This window comes from Apis cerana, linkage group LG5 (genome assembly GCF_029169275.1).
Source record: "Apis cerana isolate GH-2021 linkage group LG5, AcerK_1.0, whole genome shotgun sequence".
Lineage (NCBI taxonomy): Eukaryota > Metazoa > Arthropoda > Insecta > Hymenoptera > Apidae > Apis > Apis cerana.
Window position 1 is genome coordinate 59623 of NC_083856.1, and position 19314 is coordinate 78936.

Sequence of the window (19314 nt, forward strand, 5' to 3'; positions counted from 1 at the left end):
CGATATCGAATATTGAAGAAAACAAAAAATCTTTGACAATCGATTCGAAATTCTTATTTGCTTCATAGAAGATGTTCGGTATTAGCAGAAACTCATTCTGAAATAGTCGAAATATTTCTTTGCGAATCACAAACAGTTTAAAAAATGTTAGAAGCAAAAGATTCAGATAAATGGATAGAAGCAATCAATAAAGAACTTGAATCTTTTAAAGAAAATAAAACATAAGTTTAATTCCATGATTAATATTAATTATTTTAAATTGCTGGATTTTCAAAAAATAATATAAAATAAATGAAACAATTTGTAAGTACAAGATTAAACTTGTCGTTTAAAGTTATATAAAAAAAGAATGATATTGATTAGTGATTTAAAAACTGATTTTCTCCGATCATGAAATATAACATTTCATAACTATTAGATTAATATTATCCATCATTACTGTAATGAATAAAGAAATAGAAATGAAAATTCGATATGAAGATTGCATTTCTGTAATTTAAAAGAAACTATTTATATAGAACTAACTGATTTCGAAATGATCGTGTTTATTTATTAAAAAAAAGAATATGGATTAAAACAAACATCAAGACATGGACAATGGAAAAATCAGTGAATTTATATGTGAATACAGTTTATTACAATCTAAAATTGACGCCTATATATATTATTTCATTTCAGAAACTTTAATTATATAGTATTATATTTTAATAATAGTTATTTACTTTATATATACTTTATAATAGTATAATTTATTGTAATAATCGTTTAAAAATGAATGATTTACTTTTAAATTTCAATAAAAAATTCAAAATAAAATATTCTAAGACTAAATATTTTGTCAGAATGCAAATAAAAAGAAATAAAGAATTCTAAAAATGTTTTAAAAAACTTATGCGGAAAAAGTATTATGTAAATTTAATCATATAGACTGTTTTTCGATTGCAGTATCTATCCTACAATATTAACTTCAATAAGATTGCTAATATAAGAAGTAATATGATTTTTATGAATTCTTGCAGAGTTAATTGTTTTCAAAATTTGCCATTATTACGATTATGCAATCATTTATTTTTACTTGCAAAAAAATATAGAATAAAAAAAATAAAAAAATAAATATATTATAATTGATTAGCCGATCTATTTATAAAAGCATTATCGAAGCAAAAATTTCAGAGTTTAATATCTTAGAATACTATTAAAGAGATATAAATATGATTTGTTCGACATGAATGTAATTTTAATAATAAATATAATTTTACAAAGATATTCATAGAAAGAAAGTTATATGTGTAAGAATGATGTTTATGAATTTGGTGTCACAAAACGCGATTGTTATTTCGATTCTGTTTTATGTTTTCCTTCTTTTTGGATCATTGCGCTATGTGATGCGAAATATCATATAAGTAAAACAAATTTAGTACAACGTTAGTGTAGTAAAACAAAGACATTCGACATGATCTATATAATTTATATAACAAATTATTTTTATTTCCTTTATTAAATATATTCTTTTTTATTGTATGTTCTTTATTATTAATCAAATTATTTTATAATTTATTTTCTAATAAACCTAAAGTATGCCTCATGAATATATTAATATTTTATATATCTATATAAATATGATGTAATGGAAGAAATAAAATGATATATATATTAATATATAAAATAGTTAGAATTTTTAAATAAATTATTACATTTAAAATATTATTAATCAAATATTAATTTATATTTTATTTTTATGAGATTAATTTTAACTGATTTTTTCATATGATGCATATAGTATTAGAACTTTTTTATTGATTAAATTACAGATCATTTATTTTAAATTAATTAAAAATTTTATAAATAAATTATACTTATATCTAATAATATTCAGATTTTAATAAAATATTTTTATATTATATTTTTAAAAAATAATCTAAATAATCTAAAAAGTAAAATTAACATAAACTTTTGATAAATGTACATATTATAAATTATATAAATAATTTTTATAAATTTCTTGAAAAAAAAAGAAATTTTATATTTAAAAAATCTTTGTTATTATATTTTTAAGAATAATTTTGAAACTATACATATAAAAAATCTATCTTTAAGTTAAGACAATGTTGTATATCATTACGTTAATTTTATAATATCATATTACTAATAATATTAATATTATAAGTAATATTTTAATATTAAAATTTTATTTATTTATTTAATATTTTATTTTTTAATATTTTATTCAATAATTATTTCAATAAGAAAATATTTAAAAAAGAATGATTATAAGACAATTTTTTTATCTATTTTAAAATTTCCAGTATTATTTATGTTCAAAATTATTTTTTTATTTGGATAATTAAAAATATAAAACAAGTACAAAATATTAAAATGTAATTAATTATAACATATTAATTAACAAAATTTAATCAATTCAAATAAAATTTAAAATAAACAAAATATATTATTATTTAAAAAAAACTTTTAATCAAAATAAAAATTTAATACATATTATAGTATAGTATGAGAAAAGTTTGTTATAACTATATTAAAATAAAATATTTCATCTAGAATTTACCTTGCATCCAATTTCGTCACGTCTATCAGGACAATCGAAATCACCGTCACATCTCCATTGAGATGTTATACAATAATTATCCGAACAGGCGAATTCCGATGGGCTACAGGTAACTGGTTTGCAATCTTTTTCATCGCTGCCATCCCCACAATCATCATCACTGTCACATATCCATGTTTTCTGAATGCAATGCTTGTTTGCGCAAGTAAATTCATCAGATCGACAGGTATCATCTAGAGAAGATGTATTTTATGAGAATATAAATTAAACATAATATGAAAACAATCATTTGTATTCAACGATTATTTATATTTTTTAATATGAAAGTTAAATTTAAATATAGAATCTTAATAGAAATTTAAATAGAAATCGAAAGAAGCATTTTTAGCATTTTTTCATTAGTTTCATTAATTTAAATATTATCTTTAATAATCAAATTCTTAAAATACCTAATATTGAATTAACTACTTTTTGATTACAATGAAATTTCGTTTGAAATTATTAATTTAGTAATATTTATAATATTATCTCAATGAACTTTCTATGTTTTTTGTCATTAAGAAAAATAATCTTTGATTATTAAATTAATTATTATTCTTAAAATGCTTGATTTAAAAAAACTCTGGATAATCATTATTATTATAAGCTTAATGAAAATATTTATATATTTTAATATTAACTACAATATTACTATTAATAAAATGAATGTAATATACTTTATGTTGTTATTTATATAATATATATAATATAATATAAATAAATATTTACGTTATTATTTCCTACATTTGTTTCATTTTTGAAAAAATTATAATTATGATATTTTTTTATTTTATTAAATATTCTTTTTTTAATATATTTTTTGAATCATTTAAAATAATAATTAATTAATTAATTTAAAGTTTAGAAATATTATTATAAATATATACATATATAAATATGTATATACAAACACATACAGTACATATATTATAAATATTTAAATAATTTCTAAGTTTTGACTAATTGAAGAATTATATATGTATATTTGAAGAATTTACTCTATCTAATAATAAAATCCTTTATCTAATAATAAAATCCTTATTATTTTTAATAAAATAAAATTTAATTACACATTAATTGGAATCATTTAAAATGTTTTATTTTAAAACGTTTTTTTTTAAATAAATTTTAAAGGAAATTGAAAAATTTTTTCTTATGAAATAAAAAATATAATTATATTTATTATTAAAAATATAAATATATCTTTAATTATATTTTTTACTTGCAAATAAATTTTTTTCTTATTTGTCTAAAATAATTTTAGAACAGAATGAATTTAATTTTATAAAAAAATTTAATGTAAAACAGAAATATTTGTATTTTTGCAAGATTTCATTTCATGCTATAAAATATTATATTTTTTAGTTTAACAAAATACTTCATTTTTATAATTTTATCTTTGTTTCCGTAAAAATAAAAATTTACTTGAGATTCAATGATTTGTGAGAAATTCAATGTAAATTATTAATATGCTTCTTTCATTTATTTTTATATGTGACGTTCAACTATATTGTATAGTCTTATACAAAAGTTTCATCTAACATCATAAATAATCTTTCTATAAATAATTTTAAATAATATATTATTAATTATTTTCTAAACTATATTTTAATAATTAAAAAATATTTTTATATTTATTATTAAAAATATAAATATATCTTTAATTTTTATCTTTTAAGATTTTTTCTATTGTAATTTCTTTATCATTAGAATAAACACTAATATTAAAATAAAACTTTGTACATAAATTTTAAAGAAATACATATGAAATACATATAAAATTATTTCATATAAAAAAAAAGGATATATAATCCAATTTTAAAATATTGAAAACAGAATAGAAAAAAATATTATATTATTATATATTATATTATTATATATATTCATTGAAAATTTATTCTACACTATTGTTAAACAATCATGATACATAAATATATAGATGTTAAAAGATAATATCAAAATTGAAATATCACATACAGTATCTTCCTTGTTTATAGAAATGAAAAATGATCATATTTGATGAATAGTCTAAATGTCTAAAACTTTTGCATGTCATTGTAGATATTTTCTAACATTTTCTAAAGAAAGAAATTACTTAACATTTAAACATTGTATAATATTTAAAAAAAAACACATTACTATTTAAAAACACAAAAATACAATATTTTTATTTGAACATTTATAGGATAAATATTAAAAAATTCAGAATAGCATACATAAACATTGATTTTTCGTTCGATTATTTAATTTAATTTTTTTTCTTTTTTTTTTTTTTTTATCACTATCATATTTCATATAGACTAAATTATAGAAATGTATTTACACTTTTGAGAAAATGTAAAGAAAGAATAAAATAAATTTCTTAACATAACATAAATTTCTTAACATAATCATATTATTATACTCTTGATCAATGACAAGTGAATATTATTGCTTGTTTGTTCATTATTTATAAAATAAAGACTCAAATTGTAAATATCTGATTTTTATTGTGTGATTATTTCAATGGATGAACGAGAAATCCACTGTTTCAATACTCACATAATATTAATCATTCCCATTGAAATAAAAAAACTGTGAAATTATCTACGACAATAAGTATGGTAATTTAAACAAAACTTTTCATTATTTTCAACTCTTTGTGATATGAAATTTTTTGTTTCTAAAAATAATTTTTGAAAATAATTTTTATAATTCAAATTATGATGCAAATAAATATTTTTTACATATTAATTTTTCGTTAAAGTAAATTAGATATTTGATTTTTTTTTATTTTTTTATTAAGAATTAAAAATAATTTCAAATATTTAATTTAATAAATAATAACATGATATAAGAGAAGTAAGAGAATTTTTAAATATCCCAAAATTATTAAAGATCTATTGAGGGTAAGAAAAATAATAATTTATGATTCGACATGAATGATATGGTTTATTTAAGAATAAATTAAGAAGGATTAAAATTAAAAATGAAATAAAATTTCAAATGGAATAGAATGTCATATCTAAAATATCGATATATGTATATCAATATTTAGATATATATATTTATAATATATGCACATATGTAAAATTGAAAGATTAATTTTTTTTGTAATTATATATTTTACATATATTTTATGTTACATATTATAAAATTTTTTAATTTCAAAATCAATATTTTTTCAAATATTGAAAATATTGAAAAAATTTATTCTTGTATTACTTTACAATTTTTTTAACTTCTCCTATTACTGATAATTAATTATGCATGTAATAATTATTGTAATAATTAAATAAATATTACTTAATTAAATAATTATTTTGACACAAAGAGTGATGATAATATTTTTTAAATTATTAAAAAAAATGAAAAAAAATAACAAAGAGAAATAATTATAGATATATATGAATATAAACATACCAACCAAAAATATAACAATAAAAATTATAATGAACAAAAATTAGTGACATAGTTCAATAAAAAATCTTGAAAATATATTGTAGTTTGTACAACATAGCTACGAAGATTTAGTTATTTAAATTTTTCCAAAAAAACCAGCTGCTTTTCGGAAAAGAAAAAAAGTTTTGATAATAAATTTGTTCCCATATGATTCAATATTATTCTATGATAAAGAAAATTATATATTTGCATAATTTCGTGATAATATCTTAAGTTTTTTCGACAAATGCCTTGAGATCTCTCAAATAATAGAAAAAAAGAATAAATATAAAATATAATACATAATATAAAATTATAATATATAATATAATATAATATATAATATAAAATTATAATATTTATAAAATATTATTTTATTTAAATTACTGTTAGTAATAATTAATTATAATTATATATATATATAAAATATACATATAATATAAATTATTATTATAATAGTAATTTAATTATAATTATTAATTACAATTATTATAATTAATTAATTCTTTTCCTTTTTCATATAATCTTTATCTTTCTTTTTTAATTTAACATTTTGTTATGAAAATTTGTTATGAAAGAAATTTGTTAAACTTGTATAATTTTTCTTATAATATAAGAATAAATTATTTATTAAATTTTCTTTTTTATTTATGTATAAAAAGACTGAATTTTCATTAACAAAGAAATTGAAACTTTAATAATCTTCCTTACTTATTTTATTTATTGCAGTTAGTATTTTTGAAATAAAGAAAGAAAAAAATGTTGGAATGTAACTGAAAAATTGAAAAGAAAATAGCATTATTTAAGATTCAGTTCAAAGAGATTAATTAAAAAAAATGATTCTCTAATGACAATAATTATATTTAGAATAATAAAAAAATAAGAAAGTACCGCAATATCTGATTTATCTGATTTTGAAATTTACGACAATTATTAATAGAAAAAAACATACAACATGCAATGATTATCAAGCATATGAAATTCTGTATTAATCATTAAAATACAAAAATTAATAAATTAATAAATTAAATTGAATAGCATCTCAATTATTTCGCTTCTGTTTTCATGCACTTTGGCAATTTTATTTATTTTTTTTTTAATTTTTCTTTGATTCAATATTTACAAATTTATCATTCTTAAAAAATTTATAATAATTAGAAAATCGCAAAATAATAATTTCTTTAAAAAAAATTTTTAAAAATATTTATATCTGTTTTATAAAGCATATCTTGATTGTTTGTTTATAAAAAATAAAATATATAAATCTAAATATTCATTATAAATTGTGTATATTGTATATAATAATTTCATCAATTGTAAACTTTTCGTTATTTCTGAATAAAAAGAGATTTTTCAAACATTAATTTATTCTAGAAGTAAAAATATTTAAAATTTTAATAAATGAAGACATAGAATAGAAAAATTATGTAATAATAAATTATTAACCATGAAAAAATTAAATACATCTATTTTATGAAATAATAGGAAAAAATAAAAATAACAATTTGACAAACAGATCATTGTATTATATTATAGATATTTAATAAATTAAGTTATATTTAATTAAAAAAAATTATAAATTATTTATTATCTACAATTTATTTATTTATTTATAGTATACTTATCTATAATATATGATTTATTAAAAAAATAACTTTTCTAAACATTTTTCTATTATCGTATATTTTATTTAATTTTTCATTTATATGTAAGCACTTTTTATAATAGAATATTAAGAATATGAATATTCTTAACTAACATAACTAACAAATCTATTAGAATTTATTTTTTCAAATAGAAAAAAATAACAAAATACAAAAATAGAACAAAAATAATAAAAATTTTCTAATTTGACAAAAATTGCCTAGAATAAAAAAAGAAGAGAAACATGCTCATCATGAATTCTGTCATACATATTTTAACCCTTGACTGAATAAAATATATAACATTATATATAAACTGAGATCAATTTGATTCTGATGAAACAAGTATAAAATGCAAATTTAAAATGCAAAGTATGCATTTTAATTGAAACATATAATATTATATTAATATCAGTTTAATTCATTAAAAAAATTTCGAAAATACTTAAATTTATTTTAGCTTTTTCTTATATACATTACATACTTTATAATTTAATAAAATAAATTTAACAGCCAAATATATTATATGTTATATGTTAAAAACATATTAGGTTTTTAACTCGTTTTTGTTATGATCAATCATGGGTTAAAGAACTTAACACATTGATTGCCAATTTTATTTACTTAGTTTAAAATTATTTTACAATAAATAATATACTTTAGAATCATTATTTATTTCCGATCTTGTATTCATAAAATGTGAACTAATATAGTTGATTATATGATATAATATTATATTATGATATGAAATTATATTATCCGTGATAAATAAAATATTTAATAATGATTATTTGATTATTATTAATTGATAATTGTTGATTAAAATATTAGATTATAAAACATTTTCTGTGATTAAATGGCAATATTTGATATTTTTAATTTTTATAATTATTAATAAATATTTAATGATATTTAATATTCATTAGTAAATTTTATTGATTTAAGTTGTTTAAAAAGTTTTTTAAATTTCATTATATAAGTTTTTATATTATTATATAATATTTATATTATTATAATATAAGTATAATAATAATATTTATTATATAATATTATTATTATACTTAATAAAATTATTTTTTATAAATTTAATTATAACTTTTAAAAAAATATTATACAATCTTTAAAATATTTTAAAATGTTTTAAATTATAAAAATAAAACACTTCATATTGAATTTCATTTTAAATTTCAAATTAAAAATAAAAGTATACATATGTATGTGCACGCGCATATATGTTTTATTATTGTATTTATTGTATTTATTATTATTATTGTATTATTACTGTATTTATTTGTTATACATTATATGATCCTGAAAATATTTCATTTAACAATAGAATAGAATTCAAAGTATAAATATATATAGAAAAATAATAATAATAATGGAAATAACAATACTAGTAATTTATTATATATGCAATATCTATGCAATATAACATAATATTTTATTATAAACACATGAAATATTTTTGAAATGTTTGCGATATATTATATAGTTAATATATAATAGAAAATAATAAATTTATATTTTTCGCCATAAAAAAATTTTAAATTTTAATATCTATAATTAAATAGGAAATATAATTAACAATTTGAATTAATCTTAATTTAAGAATACTTCATTTCAATTTTATGTATTTTTTTGTATTTTATATAATGAAGATTATTAATAATATTTGTTTTTCGTAAAACAAAACAATTCAAGTTGCAAGGACTTAAGAAATAGAAATAGAAATATATGTGAATTAGTTATATTTTCAAATAATAAAAAAAAAATTTTTTTCTTTTATTTTTTTTTATTTTTTTCATTTTTCTTACTACTTAATCATTAATTAATCATCAAAATATTAATATTTTTATGGATTATTATAGGTTCATTTATTTATATCTAATCTTTATTATTGACATTCTTTATTACATATACTTATTTATGCAATTTTTTATTTAATAATAATTAATATTTATATTTTTAAATGATATTTATAAAATAAGAATTAATTATTATTTTGTCATTTCATTATTGTCATTTCATTTCTATTAAGATTTAAAAATTTCTAGTGAAAGATTTTTTTTAAGATTAAAAAAAAATGACATTCATACAATAAAAAAAAAGATAAAATTTAAAACAGTAATTGAAACAGCAAATAATTGGCAATCAATGTGTAAAAAGTCAAAGAAAAAATGTTATATGAATAAGCATAAGTAAAATAACCCTCGTGCAGAATCTTACTACACTCAGCCTCGTCTGAACCGTCCGAACAGTCTCGATGGCCGTCGCACATCCATGCGAGTGCCACACACTCGCCATTCCCAGAGTGACATGTGAACTGATCCGCCGTGCAATTCTTCATCCCTAAAAGATGATAATTGATTGGATTTCGTTTTTCATTTTGTAACAAGGTGCCAACCATACCAATCATGGTTAGAGATTCCGTGTTGCTTTCTGTTGTACGTATGCATAATTTGACGAGATTTATTTTTTGTTAAGTATAACACATTCTCAAGAATTGTCTCAAGAACCTACAAATTGCATCCTGAGACCAATTACACATTAAATATATAGGAAAAAATTTTTTACACAATTTAAATACGTTCTAGTATTTTTATACATCATTTATGAAATAAAATCACATTTTAAGAAATTTTACCTTCATTCTTTAATCTGATAAAGACATAACTAAAACATGTTATTGAACTTAAATTTAAGTTTCATTATATTGATAATTAATATTTCAATAGTCAATGTTAAGATTGTTTTATTTTCATATTATTAAGACATTTAATAGTATCAAACAAAATAATATTGTATATAAACAAAATATTTTTCACAAAATATTAAAAAAACATTTCGTAAAATATAATATTAAAAACATACAGGAAAATTCTAAAATAAAGTAAAAATATTAAATACATAAATTTACAAATCTGTTGTTTATTTAATCAATTTAATTTACTTATTTAAAGAAATATTTAAAAAATAAAAGAAAAGAAGAATATATACGAAATAATGAATAAACACAACTTATTAATAACAAGAATAAAAAATAAAATATTTCTGAAACAATGAGTTGATACATTGAAACGAACAATTTTTTAAAAAACAAATTTGATTAGATAATGTATAAATAGAAAAATTATAAATTAGAAAAATAAAATTTTGTTATAAATTGTATGAATAATTATTTTATGATATCTATAATTTATCTTATTTATATTATTTATCTTTATATTATCTTAATTTATATTATATATATATATATATAATGATTATATAATGATATATAATTTATTAGATTCCTTTATCAAAATTTATATTCTTTTTTTTATCTGTCTATCTATCTATCTTTCTTTTATATTTATATTTACAGATTTATTTTTTATCAAAATTTAAATTTATAAGTTTCACATTGTTCTTAAGTTAATTTAATTATCTTAATGCATATATCAGTTTTTTTTTGCTACTCTTATATAATAACATTCAATATTTTTTTTTAAATGTTTATAATTTTATCGAATATCATTTATAATGATATATTTTTATTAAAATATTAAATTACAATTCAAAAATAATATACGTATATATATTTGTTTATATTAAAACTAAAGAAAACCGAATAAAGTAAAATAATTTTAATTCGAGAAATATAAGAAGAGAATATAAAAATTTTATATTTTTTATATATATTTATATTATATATTTTGTTTAACATAATATTTTTTGAATATTATATATGCATTTTTATTTTTTTAAAATATTAATCAATATATTCAAAAATTCACGATTCTTCATTGTAGATCAGCGAGATATTAAAACAAAATATTATGAAAACACCTCTAAAAATTAGAATGGAAGCATTTCATTATTTTATTAAGCTTATATTAAACAAAATAAAAATATTAGTAGTATGTAAAAAAAATATATGGTTAAGAAAAAAATTTACAAATTTTATGCTAAAACTTCGAAATGCAGAATTTAAAATTAATATTTACTTTTTCCAACAATTTTATTTTCTTTCAATATCCTAATCATGATTTTGTTTTAATAGAAAAAAAAAATTCAATAATTTGAAGGATGCAATTTGCGATTTCAAAACCGAGTTCCAAGATTCTCTTTCCTTTTTTTCTTCTAACGTGAATAATTCCTCTTTATCATATGTATTCCATAGTTTTTTCTTTTTTTCATTCTTTTTCTCTTTAGTCCCTTGTTGATTTCAACAATCAACCTTAGGACTTATCGATAACTTACTGCCACAATTTTTCTCGTCCATCCCATCTGTGCAGTCGCGATGAAAATCACAGAGCCAATTTTTCGGTATGCAGTCCCCTGGGCTACACTCGAACTCCGTTTCACTGCATGATTCCGATCCTTTCGATAGCAATCGCTTTATCATTTTTCATTCGACAACAATTCGAAACATGCCACGCACGAATAAACCAAATAAACCAAAGTTCACGAAAGATTTATCAGTGACTCAAATTTATTATATAATATATCGTGATATTAAACTGAAATTGGAACAATCCTGTTTCTCATATTGTGAGTTTTTGGGAAAAATATCATTTTTTCATAATTTTTTTTTTTATTTTCATTCTTTCTTTTTTTAAGGGAAACTATTTTGTATCTTTTCTTTTTTATATCTTTTTTAATTTTTCTTTCAAATTAATGAAATTTTTGTTTAATTAATTTTGATGTAATATGTGATGATATTTGTAGCACACTTTGGCAATTCAAATAACATGAAAAAAGAAATATATAAAAATATCAATATTACATTTTTCATTAATATGATTTCAGATATCAGATTGTACAAAATCTTTATAGTATATAAAGATGCATGAAATATTTTTCCAATAATGTTTTTGCAATAAAATTTTTTTCACTATTAAATATTCTGTATGAAATTTTTAGTTCTTTATTCATTTCTTAACATATTTTTTCAAATTTTTAAACAAAAAATTAAAATTATTTAAAATATCTAGATTGTTTGAAAAATATTTTATTTTTTCAATTTTTGAAAAATTTATTAATTATTTTGTTATCAATAAAAAAATTTTAAAAATGAAGATAAACTATACATATATAATGATGATTCATAATAATAATGATTCATTTATTTTGGCGGAAATTATAAAAATATTGTAAAAAATAAAATGCATGATACATAACTTGAAATAAGAAAAATCAATGAATTTTCTAAGAATATTTGAATACATATATATATACATATATAAATATATATATAGAGAGAGAGAGAGAGATCCAATTTCTTGAATTTTTAAATAATAATATATATTATAATATATTATATATATTTATATATATATATAAATAAAAATATAAATATATATTTATAATATATATTTATAATATATATTTTATAATAGTCGAAATGATAATAATATTAAATTGAATAATTAAAAGTTTTTCATTAATATTTTGTAAACTAATAAATTTTCAAAATTAAAATTTTATATTTATATTTAGAATTTTTTTCCTTCTAAATGTTATGCTGCTTTCTTATTGATGTTATATGGAACTATAATCTAATTATATTTTTAGAAATTGATTAAAAAAATTAATTTTTAATTTCTACATTTTTTGAAATTAATTATTTTTAAAGAAAAAGTAGAATTTTTTTAAATTTTAACAATAATTTATTTTTGTGAAAATTTATTTATAATAATCAATTTGCACGTTACAAGTTTATGATGTATCACTATAATTTCATTTTCTTATCAATACGACTTGACAAAAATTATTTCTTCATTTAGTAAGTATTTATCGAAAGGCATATAAGAAAATTTGATATTGATTTATTTTATTCTTAATCATTAATAAATATTTTATCATATTGAATGTCATTCATGAACAGAAAAAAATTATTACTAGTGCTAAACTTTTAAATCAATGCTAAAATTCTAAAAATATGCATAAAATATACATAAGATTTGGTTTTCCAAAATCTATAAGTTGATTGATTTATTATATTTTTACATATAATTATGATAACCAATTATAGAAATTATATATTACAAAATAATAGAATAAAAAAACAAGAATTATATGAATATCAAATAAATAGAATTCCATTTTATATGATACAATTATTATATAAGTTCAAATGATATAATTCTTTATTATTATTGCTAATTTATTTAAGCAATTTTTCATGTCATTAGTTATCGCATTATATTTTTTTCACTATCACAAAGTCAATATGATTTCGCTTGCAATTTCAAAACGAGATTAATATGACTTTACGTCATTAGCAGATTAAGAAATTTTATATGTAGTAGATTTGATACATTTGTTGTATTAGAAGATTTATAAATTCTATGAAAGAAATAATGATTTAAATGTACAATATACAATTTTATTGATTTATTATATCTATTATTATTAGTTCCAATCCATTCGTGGAATTATGGTATATAATAATTAAATTGATTTATTATAAAATTCATTGTTAACAAAATTCTATTTTAAACAGATCAAAAATAAAATTCGTATACTAAAGAAAGTTTATATTATCATTGAATAGATTTACAAGATTCTATTAATTCAAGATTACAAAATTCAAATGCATTAAAATAATTCAATAATTAAATTGTTCTAATAAGTTCAATAGGTTCTAATTTTTCCTCGAATTTTATCGAAATACCCTCTAAAATCTTTTCACGCTCATGTCGTCAGATCACGGATCTTTAATAGCATATTGATACCATAGTCCAGTTCCTTGATTAAACAATACTTCCTAATTTAAGAAAAATTCCTAGCATTAAACTAAAAGGCTATGCCACTCAAATTGATTCATAAATATTTATAATAATTTTTCTTAAATAAAATGATATTAATTGTCATTGAAAGCTGAAAAATATCATTTCAAGATCACATCCCAGCTATACTGAAGTTTTCTAAAAAAATATACAGTTCCAAAAGCTTTTTAAATTCTTCTCTTAAAAACAACACTATCATATAACATCATCTCGTATCATTTGTTCGATATTTTAGCAATTATAATTAATAATTATATCATATATTGCATTATATATTGTATTATATATTGCATATTATAATATATATAATATAATATAATAATTAAACAAAATGAGGCGAATATTGAGTGAGAATTACTTTATATTTATTTCAATCGATATTATTGTATACTAATTTTTATGTTTATTTTGACGTTAAAATCAATCTTCTAAAAATCTCAAATATAGCACTACTCTATCTAGATGCATTTTTTAAAATTCTTTTTACACATCTATATATCTCTTTCCTCTATTGATTTCCGTATTTTATCGATTGAAAGGATTATTGTTAGAGGAATTAATATTAAAGTCGTACAGTTATTCATGTAATAATGTATTGTCAAGCCTGTTATGCATCATTGCAAAGTTGGAGCAATTAGTTGATTAATCGATATTCAAATTTGATATCGTTCATTAATATGTTAGAAATATTTTAAGACGCAGCAGAAGGAATTATGTAAATTTATGTAAATTTAATCGAAAATTAACGAAAATGCAATCGATTATAACTATTTGTAAATAAGTCGAAGAGAATCGATAACAAACTATAAAAAATTACCATATTGTACCATTTATTAGTCAATTGATTTTTTTAATGAAAACGTTTAGCTCTATTTGAAGATCTCATTAAAACAAATGAAAACTAATTCATTGAAAGAAAAGAATATTTAAAATCTTTCGTGATTTCTTTTTTTATTTTTATTTTATTTTTCATTGTTATTTCTTCATTATTTAAGAATTTTATACGAAAATTAACATGAGCAGAAAATCTATATACTTGTAAAAATTGAAATATATTACAATTCTCATATATATGTATAATCATACAAATTTTCTCTCTCTCTCTCTCTCTCTCTCTCTCTCTCTCTCTCTCTCTCTCTCTCTCTCTCTCTCTCTCTCTCTCTCTCTCTCTCTCTCTCTCTCTCCCCCCTCCCTCTCTCCCCGCACCACCACCACCACCACACACACATTATATTATAACTTGGTTTAGTTTTTGAAATTTTATACAAATATTTTCAATATCATATGATATTCTGTATATTTATAATAAATTTGCATTGAGTTTAATACGTATTTACATTCTGTTGGATTATGTTATAATTTTTACTTAATCTTTTCTGTTCAATATTTTAATTTCATTTCAAATTTGAACTAAAAATTTTGAGCAATATTATAATATATCTAAAAGATTATAATTATTTTATAATATTATCTCAAATAAAAGATTAAAAAATTAAATAACTAATAATTTATAATAATTATTTTTTTTTAATTTAAAAAATAAAAAAAATTTCGAAAATAGAAAATACAAATGAAAGTATGTATATTTCTAGTAGTAATCGAATAATTACAAATAATGAAAATAATGGATAATTTCCTAAATATATAAATAACTTTATTCAAACTCTTTTATTCAAACTCAAATTAATATATATTTGAATTTTAATATCAACAGTATCTATATATCAGAATATTATTATCAAATATGATGAAGACTACGTGGCATATAAAGCAAACCGTATATAACGAATAGGAATTTATCGAATTGATTTGTGCATCTGGGTCAATTGGTATTAACTGCATTAATAGAGGAAATAATATAAAGAATTATTTGATTAGATTGATTAAATACGTTTTTGATTTATATTAAGAGAGGTCAAAGTGTTATTGATTATGATATTGTATATTTTCTGTTGTCTGTAATTTTAGATTAACTGCATCGTAATTTCCTTTTGCGTTTGAAATCACACATAATTCAACAAAGTAAATTTCACGTTTTGGAGTGTCTTTTATAAATTCAACTATCTAATATGTAAGAAAAAAAATATTGAAAGATTTTTATGATTTTTTATTAATTATGAATCAATTATTTGTTCCACTATCTCGTCACATAATAAATATATAATTTTTTGGTAAATTTAATTAGATTCATTTTTTGATATAAATTTGATATAAATTTGATTTAAATTTAATGCAATCACTTTAGGAATAAATTTATTCAGAATTATTATTATATATCCAGATTATTCTTTTTTTCTTTTAATTATATTTATTTAAAATATATTTATAAATATGAATTTTTTGTATTTAAGCAATAAAATTTGAATATTTTATTCTAATTAATTTATACTATAATAATTACTCTAATAATAAATACTCTAATAATTTAGAGAATATTTTAGAGAACTATTTATAATTTAAATATATTTTCATATTTCCCTAATATATATCTATTTTAATATATGAAATAAATATAATTTATATGTTCAAATATAAATAGAATATTGCAATCAAAAAAAATGAACACAATAAATGCAATAAAAAATGAAAAAATTTTTTTATTTTTAAATAAAGAAAAAAATAAAGAAAATAAATACACATAATTACTATTATTCTTTAAATAAAACATTATTTTTTTAAATAAGGCATAAATACTATAAAAAAATAATATAAATTAAAAATATAAATTAAATAATATTAATTCATTTAAATTATTTCACATATTTAAACTATCAATAATTAATTCTTAATAATTTATAATATTATAACAATACTAAATCATTGTCATAAAATAGAATTCTAAAAAAAATAGCTTTTATAAACTATTGTGTAAAAGAAATATCAAATATTTTGTTTAAATTATTATTTTATTATAAATTAATTAATAAAAATATAAATATAATAAATGATGCATTAAATAATAATAATCTCTTGAATAAATAAACATTTATTTTTTTCCAATTGATTTTGTAAAGAATTTGTATAGAGTTCATTTAGAAATTAATTTTTTAAAAAATCGAATTTTAAAATTCACCGATTATATGATTCCTTAATTATACATATTCAATTTTTATTTTTTAAAAAATCAAGAATGAAATTAAAAAATAAAAATTACAATAAACATTTAAGTGATAAAATTTTATTCTATTAATTTTTTGCTTTTTATATAAATAATTATTTGTTAATAGTTCATTCGTATCTAATCAGAAATTAATCAATTTCAATTATATTTAAAAAATTGTCAAACTTATCTTATTCGAAAATTAATCCTCAAATGAAAAATTTTTATATTTTCTACTTATTTTTTACTAGAATTAATTGCCAAAAACTTTTCATGTTTTAACTCATAAAAAAACTTATATAAAAAATAATAAAAATGATTGAATTGCTATATATATTGAAAAAGAAAAAAATAATTAATATTTATAATTATAATATTTTTAAAATTTTAAAATTATGCTTTATAAGCAACAATAATGGAATTTTTTTCGACATATACTATATCTATGAATAATAGAAAATAATTCAATAATGTATTTTTGTCTTTGGTAAATGTAGAATCATCTTCATCATGTGATTCTCAAATATTGAAATCAATGAATATTAATATTAATATCAAATATTAATATTTTTTCTATTTTATCCAAGCTTATTATTGCTCGTTTGGTTTTTATTTAAAAATCAGATTTTAATTCCCAGAATAGCTAATTTTTCTGCAATGCAGTTTCAAAATATATATACTCGGGATAATAAAATATGTTCATAGATTAAGAAAATGAATTTTTATTAAAAAATTGAATGAAAACATACATTTATTATTTCATATTCTTATAATTTAAATATATAGTAAGATTACGTAATATATTAAATGGTCTTTTAATTGAAAGTAAAAGATTATTTTTGTTTTATGTAATAAAAAAATAAATGATAATAATAATAAATCAATAAAAAAAATTTCAATTCTTATAATGTTGTTACTTGCAAATAATAAAATAGTTTTTTGATTTCTGTAATAAAATTGAACTTGAAGAAAAAAATTTATGCAAAATGTGCATTAATATTTTATAAATTCAAAATCCATTTTAATTTTTAATTTAAAATTCTCTAATATTTTTAAATTTCTTGCTGATACAAAGTATCCTATATTCACCATCTCACATGTTACAGAATATTGAAATTTTTTTTTTTATTTTTAGATCTCTTTCTTTTTATTTTTTAATTTGTTTTAGAATTTAATCAAATTTTCATCGATATTTTTTGTATTATAATTGAAGGAAGAATAGAAAATAATTGTTGAAAATGTATCTCATGAAAATTAACGGTAGTTTTCGTTCATATATCAATCCGCTCTACCTGCACGAAACCGGTCCGAAAAGTTGCACTTTCACATACCTCGTATTCGCGGTGAGGGAATCGCATTACATGGACCGATCAAAGAATGACGTTCTTTCTTCTTCCCAGAAAATGTCGCAAGAAAACAGGATTGTTCGTTTCCATAGTTTGGAAGAAACATTTTATAATCAATTTGACAAACGAACCGCTTGTTCTGATCAATTAATGTGAATTAAATGATAAATGTCTACATACATTTACGAAATTCTTCGTAATAAAAAGATAAAAGTATAGATAAAAAAATCATTTTTTTTAAAAATCATTTAAAATAAAATTCTATCATAAAATTTCACTATAAAATTAATAATATTTTATATGAAGAGGCTTAAGAAAAATTATATTATTAAATTATTTATAAATTATTTTTAATTATATTTATTATAATTAAGTATTTTCTTTTTTTTATGAAATGAAGCTTTAAAATTTTAGATTTTTTCACTCT

At 17.8% G+C, this 19314-nt stretch overlaps 1 protein-coding gene across 15 annotated transcripts in view; it reads right to left on the reverse strand.

Annotated features, from left to right (window-relative positions):
* LOC108001366 (low-density lipoprotein receptor) overlaps nucleotides 1–19314 on the reverse strand; it is an 80359-nt gene that overhangs the window by 10814 nt on the left and 50231 nt on the right. For 5 of the 15 annotated variants that reach the window (XM_062075609.1, XM_062075607.1, XM_062075615.1 and 2 more), the window contains 2 exons: nucleotides 9895–10017; nucleotides 2564–2796 (listed from right to left, as the gene is read on the reverse strand). In XM_062075609.1, coding sequence (XP_061931593.1) covers nucleotides 2564–2796; nucleotides 9895–10017 — 356 coding nt within the window. Of the gene's footprint in view, nucleotides 1–2563; nucleotides 2797–9876; nucleotides 10018–11910; nucleotides 12031–19314 lie in introns of all 15 variants that reach the window. The other 10 variants (XM_062075605.1, XM_062075602.1, XM_062075604.1 and 7 more) reach the window with 4 other exon arrangements.